Source organism: Poecilia formosa, unplaced genomic scaffold (assembly GCF_000485575.1).
Source record: "Poecilia formosa unplaced genomic scaffold, Poecilia_formosa-5.1.2 Scaffold41, whole genome shotgun sequence".
Classification (NCBI taxonomy): Eukaryota; Metazoa; Chordata; class Actinopteri; order Cyprinodontiformes; family Poeciliidae; genus Poecilia; species Poecilia formosa.
The window spans coordinates 20,886-28,942 of NW_006799980.1; the positions used below are offsets into that span (position 1 = coordinate 20,886).

The following is an 8,057-nucleotide window of genomic DNA, read 5'->3' on the forward strand; positions in this document are numbered from 1 at the left end:
GTATTTATATTGCAGTGATTTACAATAATCATCATCTCAAAGCCCTTTATACTGATCTAATTTCTAAGCAAAAATTGTAGTTATAACGGATTCCAGTTGGGTTCAGTTTATAACACTAATTGGCAAAATGTTGAGAAATCACTGTTGATTGCATCAAGTCACTGACTTTGCAGCAATCCCTCCTCCAGGGCAAGAAAGTGGGACATTGACTTTTACTTTGCAGCAATCCCTCGTATTGGAGTAAGAATCTTGCCGAAGTGGAGAAGAACAGGCAGCCCCAACCACTAGCAGCAGCAAAGTGAAGCCGTCGTGTGGCTTAAATTATAAAGTGAAAATTCATCTGCCTGTTTTAGTTTGGACGCATTCATTTGGTTGAGATACAGAGAAGGATTCAACCTTCATGCAGACTCTTTCAAGTATTTGTAAGCCAGCTGCTTCCTTCCTTGTGGTCTTTGTACGGTGCTGAGGCACGCTGGACGCCTCGAATGATCCTCACCTGATAAGGAGCTGAGCAGAAAGCTGTCTGTTCACTTCTCAGAGCCAAGAGGTGGTAACGATTTCAGGAAACAGACGCAAATTAAGACCCAGTCATCCATCTAAGCAGGTGCACTTTAAATTGCTGTGTGTTCTTTTTTTTTCCTTGTATAAATATTGTACATATCAAACAGGATAAGGTGAATTCTAGAAGTGAATCAAGGAGGATTTTTAAAGTTTTGAAAAACCTCCAAATGGAGGGAGCAGTTTTGGTCAGAAGTTTACATACAGCACACTCCTTGCCATGGATGTCGTTTTGGGATTTAACTATTAATTTAACAGCTTTTCTTGTTCAGTTTATAACACTAATTTGCAAAATGTTGAGAAATCACTGTTGATTGCATTAAGTCACTGACAAGTAAAGCCCTGGTGGCCTGCCAGGCTTGTAACACACTGTGGGAAACCTTTCTTCCCCCAGAATGCTTTGTCACTGAGAAGTGAAAGAATATTACTGCATCCATGTTAATCCTGACAAAATGTCCACATTGATGGCTTTTTTTTTTTGTTATTTAACTGGTTTACTTATGTTTTATATATACAAAGTATGTCATTTTGTTACTTTTCATGCACATTTAATCTGATTTTGTAGGGGGAAACATATAATTTATGTCATTTCATGACAGTATCTTCTCTTTTGTCCATCCATTTTCCTTACACCCTTGTCCCTTAGTGGGGTCAGGATGGTTGTTGGTGCCTATTTCCAGCTAATNCTATCTATAGACGGATAACGTTTCAAACAAAGCTGGTGGAGGAACAAAGTTTATTTTGCCACCGTGAGTAAAAACATAAGGGTGTAAAAACAAAGCTCCCTTGTTCAGTAATTTTTCCATTTCTTTTTTTCCCCTCTCCTGTGTATTTTTGTATGTATTTTTTTCTTGGAAAGTGTCCATGATGTCTTGAAAAGTACCAATAAATAAAACACATTATTACTATAATTATCATTACTATCCCAGCATAAAGCTATGGTGAGGTTAAGCTTCATGTGTGTGAAGTGGCTGAGTACAACCAAAAGGTGTGATATTCTGCTCAATTAGCACTGGAAACCTACTTAATTCAACTGTGAATATTGCCCATATTTCTTTGTAGCAAAAATAAATTAAACATGTATTATAAGTGTAAATATTGTTAAAGAAATTAGCAACTGTACTAATATTTGGTGAAGCAGAGGTATTTGCACTCAAGGTTATGATATTTGTAAAGATTAGGCAGTGAATGAAAGGAAATTGAAAACTACAGTAAAACTAAAAATGAACCCAGGATAGTTACAGGAGTGTAGTTATATTTTTCAAATATTTCACATTTTATGTATTGAGTTAATTGCATGTCCAGACAGCTTTCATGTTTAATGTTAATATTTTAAGATGGTACTCTTAATTTTATTTAAGACAAACACGATTTTGATATTTGTGTCAACAAAGATCGTGACTGAAATAATTATATTAAAAATACATATTCATTTAAACAGGTTCAAAAGCAAACAACTTTTTCAAAATATGTTTTGTATCGTTTTCTGTAATGCATTTCTATAAAATGCAGATTTACAAAAAGTATCAGAAATGTTTTTAGACTGCTGTGTAAAAGGCGGCAGGACGGCTAACTATTAAAAGATCTGAAATAAACGAGCAGACAGAGGAAACATTTGACGTTGCAGTATTTATTACAGATTCTCTTTTGTGTTAATACAAAATACTGAACAATGTCAAGTCTCTACTCAGTCAAGTACAGAATTCCCTTTTTTTTCTGAAAAATGAAGACAGTCCTCCCACATTACAAGAACCAAACATTTTGAAAAAAAAAAAACCCTACAATTGTCAATACTACAATGTGAATTTCTATACATTTATAAATTCATTATTTGCCACGTCTGTGTCTGAACTCTTCATTTTTAAGTACACTTACAAATTTTTGAAATTCACACACACACACACACACACACATACACACGAGGAAACATTTCAAATCATGTTTTTGGTGTTAAATTATACTTGCATATAAACAAACTCTCCATCAGACATACGGTGGGGTTGTGATGTTTACTTTTACCTCAACTGTTTGCTTTATTGTCATCGTTTGAGTTCCGTACTTTGCCAACTAATTCTTCTTCTTTACTTCCAATTCATCCGAAAGTAAACTTAATTTGCTTATGACAACAAATATCGACGTGGCATCTTGCGTTGGGTGAATGAGACTGCTGTCATTTTCCAACATGTTTTTACATTTAACACCAAATAAATGCAGGTATTTTTGTTCATTTAGCTGCAACGACGGAGCAGATGAGAGCAGGTTGCTCTTTTTTAAGGCGATGAATGTTTAAATCTTGTAGCCGACTTATTTATTTTTCAGTCATATCTTCCTTTGAATCTTGTTTAAAAAAAAAAACTATCTATAAAATGCGACAGTGTTGACAGTGTTGATGGTCGATAAGTGTTCTGGATTATTGAGTCTTTTCTCGAGCGCACTGTAATCCAGTGGCCATGTTTTTTTTTTTTGTTTTGTTTTTTTCGTTAATGGAAGAGCAGATAAGATGTCTTACCCACAAGCACACAAACAAGCAAACATTCACTTCTTTACATTAAGACACTAAATCAGAGAAACAGAAACATTTTAAAGGCCACCAGTTGACATTTCAATGAAACTGTAAGCATATTTTAATATAACTGTATATATTAGCCAGGTTTCACCCTCTTTTTTTAGCGTTATTATCCGAGTAGATAGTTCTGTGGATCACTTTATCACACAGCACACTGAAAGAAATCTCCTTTCCACCTGATTTGACTTGGGCACAGACTCGACAAATTTGGAAGCACTGCTTATTTCTTCAGACCGAGCCAACTCAGAAACCCCTCGACAATAATAATAATAAAAAAAAACAACATTTAATCCCAATCCTCCTGGATACGCGACAGCGAGAGGAAAACAAGTAGCTTGAGACTCGATTGGACACAGAAGACTAGATCCTTCAATCTCTCTCGCGTCTCTGAAGCAGACAGTAGTGACCGTCCGGGATGGGGAAGGGGATCTCTTAGAACAGAGAGCCGCTGGAGGGGAGCAGCCGTCCGATCAGGGGACAAACGGGGCTTTGTGAAGCTGTCCGTCCAGCTCTGATGTGTGTCAGTCTCCGCAGAGCGCTTCCCGGGTCAAAATATGTCCGGGCAACCCTCCCAGTTGCCGAGCTCCTTCGTTTCCCAGTAGCCTCCCTTATAGATGTGAACTTGCTCACCTGTGAATTGGTCCTCGCAGCTCTCGAACCAGAGCGCTTTGTAGGAGTCGTGCGGAGCGCCTGGAAGAGGGAGAACTCGTGAAAACATGCTTGGAAGACTTCACAGGCGGCGATTTAAGCGTAAGGAGAGGGGATGTTGGTAGATTAAAGAGGGATACTTGCTTTTCATGGAGTGATCAACAAAAGAGTCCTCATCGACAGCTTTTAGAAGAGAAAAGGGCGGGATCACAGAGATTTTGTTTTTACCTCATCAACTCCAGGATTTTCCCCAAGCAAGCCAAAAGAGGAACGCAAAACGAAGCGCGTGCGCGCTTTCTCCTCTTACCTTCCTCCGACTGGCCCGAGGCGCGCTGGCTCGCCGCTTCCCTCTCGCGCTCGCGCCGGGCGCTGCGCTGCTTCTCCTCCAGCCGCTGCTTCTCGCCGTTGGCTTCATCCCAGCGGCCGTCCTCCATCAGGCGCTGGTCGGGCCTGCGCCGGCTGTCGGTGGGCGCCACCCCGTCTTCGGGCTCGTTCAGGGTCAGAGCCAGGGCGGTGAAGTAGTACATGGATTCGGCTCCGTCGCTGGAGGGAGAAGCAAACGGCAGGGAGCAAAGTGAGTCGTACGTACGTCTGAAAAAACTCACACGGACAAAGACCTTCGGCTCATCGCGGCAAATTACACAAATGTGTGGATTTTCTAAAGTCCATTTTACTTTGAAGATGTTGTTTAGAAAACATCTTAAAATTACAAATATATAAAAAAATATACAAATATATAAAAAAAATTTAAAATCCTGAAAGTCACCATCAACTTTTACATTGTTTTTTTTAAAGCAGGTTTTAATAGTGCTTGAGTTAAATCTTCTAAAATAAGAAGGAACTTCAATATTTTTTTTGATGCAGGATTATGAAGCAATTCTTCTTGGAGAAATCCTGGATTTCAAGGCAGAGAGAAGAAAACACAAAACTCTTTACAATATGGACAGTAATTCAAGCAAAGTAGAAAAATCCACGTAAGTTTTTAGAAATTTATATTTTTATCTGTTGGATAACCAAATGTGAAATTACGTCTGGAAAGTCAAACTTTATCCTGTTCTCTGTTTCGGCTCGTTAGCCAAATTACTACGCCATGTGGTTTGACGGGTTTAACAGGACGCATCGTTACGCGAGATGCTGGAGTTTGTCTTTGACAACATAACAGGTATGTTTTGAGTTTGTATTGCAACCAGAAAAAACTCACAACTCTCCTCACTCTTTCAGCAGCCTTTCAATGCGCAATTTGCGTGTGTGTGCGCTTCTTAACAGCTGGGATTCCTACTCCAGTGGTAGTCCGGCACCATACTGATATCAGACAATAGCAGTCTAATTAATTATCAGTGTATTGGGAAACTCCATGGATCTTACTTTACAGCTATGCTATTCAAACGAGTTGCTTAAAAATAAGTTGTTACTTGAAGCAACGTCAGTCCGTATGGCGTGATGAGGTTGCACATTATACATCTCCATGTTTGTGTACACTTCAAATCTAGAACAAATTTCCAGAAAACTGCAAAACAGCGAAACCACTAAGTTTTTTTTAAACCAAATTTAAAAACCCACCTGTTTAGAGTTGCCTTTGATTAGCATTAACTGGAACATTAACATGTTTGATGTGCATTTGACAGGATAATGTTCATTGCTTGTTTACTGCATCACGTTCTCATGGTGTAAAGCAGTTTTAAATGCCTCGCTGCTGAAATGTGCTGCACAGTTGGACTCGTTTTAACTTGAGCGTTGATGAAAACTACTAACGTTTACGGGACGACCGCTGGGTTTGTCGTTTGAGGGCTAAAGCGAGTGCTTGAACCGAAGGGTATGTAAACAACAGCTAAACAAACTGAAATTACCTTAAGTAGTTATGCATAGCCTCTGGCCCTGCAGTAAAAACTCTGCAACCAAATCCACTTACGGCAAAGGGTTTCTCTTCCACAACTCTCTAGCTTTCAGGGTTTGATATACGGTCTTCTGTTTGCCCTCGGTGCCGTTCTCTCCGCCCCGACTGCTCTGCATGACCCGGGAGAACTCCATCTTCTCGTCCCACGTGCCCGACAGCACATAGTGGGCCTTTCCGTCCTTGTCCATCACCACTCCTGTCACCTATAAACAACGAGACACAGAAACACAGCTCGAAACCGGAAGAACAGGAGGGGAAAAAAAGAAGAAGAAATAAATATGTCAAGCCGTTTCCGCTTCTTTCTGACCTTTCTGGCTACGTCTCGTGAGAAGTAGCTGTAGGGAGCAAACTTCAGGTGGCACCGATCCCCTGTGGTGTGGTTCACTATGTCGATTTCTCCAGACTGAGAGGAAACAGGAAGAGTTTGAGGAGTTAAAATTGTCGGCAACAAAAAGAGAGTTATCTGCATCATTTCATGAAGAGCTAATAACCGACTGTTAATATGTTAATATCCACAATAACATTTGTTTTGCTGCAAATGTATAAAAAGCCAGATAAATTGATTGGCATTCCTAGTAAAAATGAGTCAAAATTCATAAGATAAATTAATCTTTTAAATAAGAAGCATAACTGTCCTATGTTAGGGGTACAATATGTAAAAATAGCATTTCTATGAATCATTAACTCCACTTGTAAAATGTTAAAGATGCCCTTGTTGAAGCACTGAACGTAAATGGAGTTGAAACTCGACACCGAGTTCATCTACAAAGAGAAACTAAGTCGCTATCAATCAACACTTCAAACACTGCAGGGAAAAATTAACAAAAGCACCGACGCTGCATGTCAATTGTTGCAGGGCCTGCAATGGATTTGTCAACTTCTTGATAGAGAAAATTGAAAAAAATTAGACGGTCATTCTGCACATCAACAGCACCGATACGACGCACAAACATAATAAATGTAGAGAAAACAGCTAAACTTCACCAATTCAATCATGAAAACTTTGAAGAAATTATAAATCAACTAAGATCCTCCTCCTGCTAGCTTGATATCGTGCCCATAACTTGCCTTGAGAAGGTTCTGCCTGTGCTTGCATCTGATCCGAGTCAAATGTGAAACTCATTCCTCTAGTCAGGTGCTTCCGTCAGGCTTTATCAACAGCAGCTGCCAAACCACCAACACTAAAACAATCTTGAAAAGTCACTACTGCAGAATTACAGGCCAGTTTTTATTCTCTGGAACAAACTTTCAAGAAAACAGCAAAAAACATTCAAAACACTGAGTTCCTTTAAATCCAGGCTAAAACCCCACCTGCTTAGAGCTGCCTTTGATTAGTAACTGGAATACTGATCAATATATTTGATGATTGTGCTTGATGATGGCTTTTGACAAAATATAATACTTATACTGTGATAATTGGTTACTGTATTATATTCTTATCGTGTTTCTATCACTGCCCTGCTGCTGAAATGTGCTGTACAAATAAACCTGGCTTACTCAACCATGGCTTCCTGTTTCACCTGGGAGTGAATATGACATACCATAAAGGTCCGATTCTCTTACTCACTCAGGCATGGGAAACAAGAGAGATGCCATTTAAATCAGAGACTCGGTAATGATTATTCTTATTATTATTATTATTATTATTATTATAATTAGTCAAAAATTGGCTTACTTAGTTACATCATCTACATTTGAGAGCAATTAAAGAACGATCTCTGAAAAGTGTTAAACACCTGGAGGTGTAATAAAGAAGTCTGGATGAGGACTCCATTTTTCATGCCACCAACTAGATAAGCAGGATAGTTAGGGAATCCAACAGTCAAACGTCTCGAGGCTTACTGGTTGAGAAACTACAGCAAAGAGCGACATCTAGTGGTCAGAGGTCTTAACAGCAGCCATTAGAGCCAATCTACTTGTCTTGTTTGAGAGAGCGATGAAATGAAGAAGATTTCTCAACAACGACCATGTGGTTTCTTAAACGCTGTACTTTAGTTATATGAAACCAACACCTCCATCACACCATCAGGCTTTTGTTTCAATGGAGTAACAAGACATAATAAAAAAAAGAAAAGAAAAAAAAGGTTTTAAAATAATCTCATTGTTCTGCAGTGTCTGTATTTTGATCACCGATTTGATTTTTGGGCCATGTGAAAAATTTCCACCGCAGATCAAAGTTTCGATGCGTCCCTGATTAAGCAGATCTGAATTAGGGGAACGGATCATTACCCAGACACCCTGAGGAGGCAATTCAGCCATTAGCCTCAGGTCTGCTGGAGCTGAGAGGCATCATGGCCTCATTTATCGTCTGATTAAACTGGCAAATAATTATGACTAGATAATTTCTAGATGTCAAGTTGACCCATTAATATGAAAAAGAAAAGCTAAAAA

General features: G+C 39.1%; 1 protein-coding gene and 1 long non-coding RNA gene across 3 annotated transcripts in view; one reads left to right on the forward strand and one right to left on the reverse strand.

Annotated features, from left to right (window-relative positions):
- The first annotated feature begins 1,793 nt into the window (after positions 1 to 1,793).
- On the forward strand, positions 1,794 to 2,902 carry LOC107836144 (uncharacterized). The gene is made up of 2 exons (XR_001661998.1): positions 1,794 to 2,029; positions 2,123 to 2,902. It is a non-coding gene; the product is annotated as an uncharacterized LOC107836144 (long non-coding RNA).
- Positions 2,900 to 8,057, reverse strand: part of LOC103137478 (oxysterol-binding protein 1-like) — a 17,682-nt gene continuing 12,524 nt past the window's right edge. Inside the window, exons 13-17 of one of the 2 annotated variants that reach the window (XM_007551226.2) lie at positions 5,974 to 6,069; positions 5,682 to 5,869; positions 4,080 to 4,315; positions 3,917 to 3,955; positions 2,900 to 3,814 (exon numbers count right to left, since the gene is read on the reverse strand). In XM_007551226.2, the coding sequence (XP_007551288.1) occupies positions 3,672 to 3,814; positions 3,917 to 3,955; positions 4,080 to 4,315; positions 5,682 to 5,869; positions 5,974 to 6,069 (702 nt within the window). In that variant the 3' untranslated portion in view covers positions 2,900 to 3,671. The remainder of the gene's footprint in view (positions 3,815 to 3,916; positions 3,956 to 4,079; positions 4,316 to 5,681; positions 5,870 to 5,973; positions 6,070 to 8,057) is intronic. The other variant, XM_007551227.2, reaches the window with a different exon arrangement.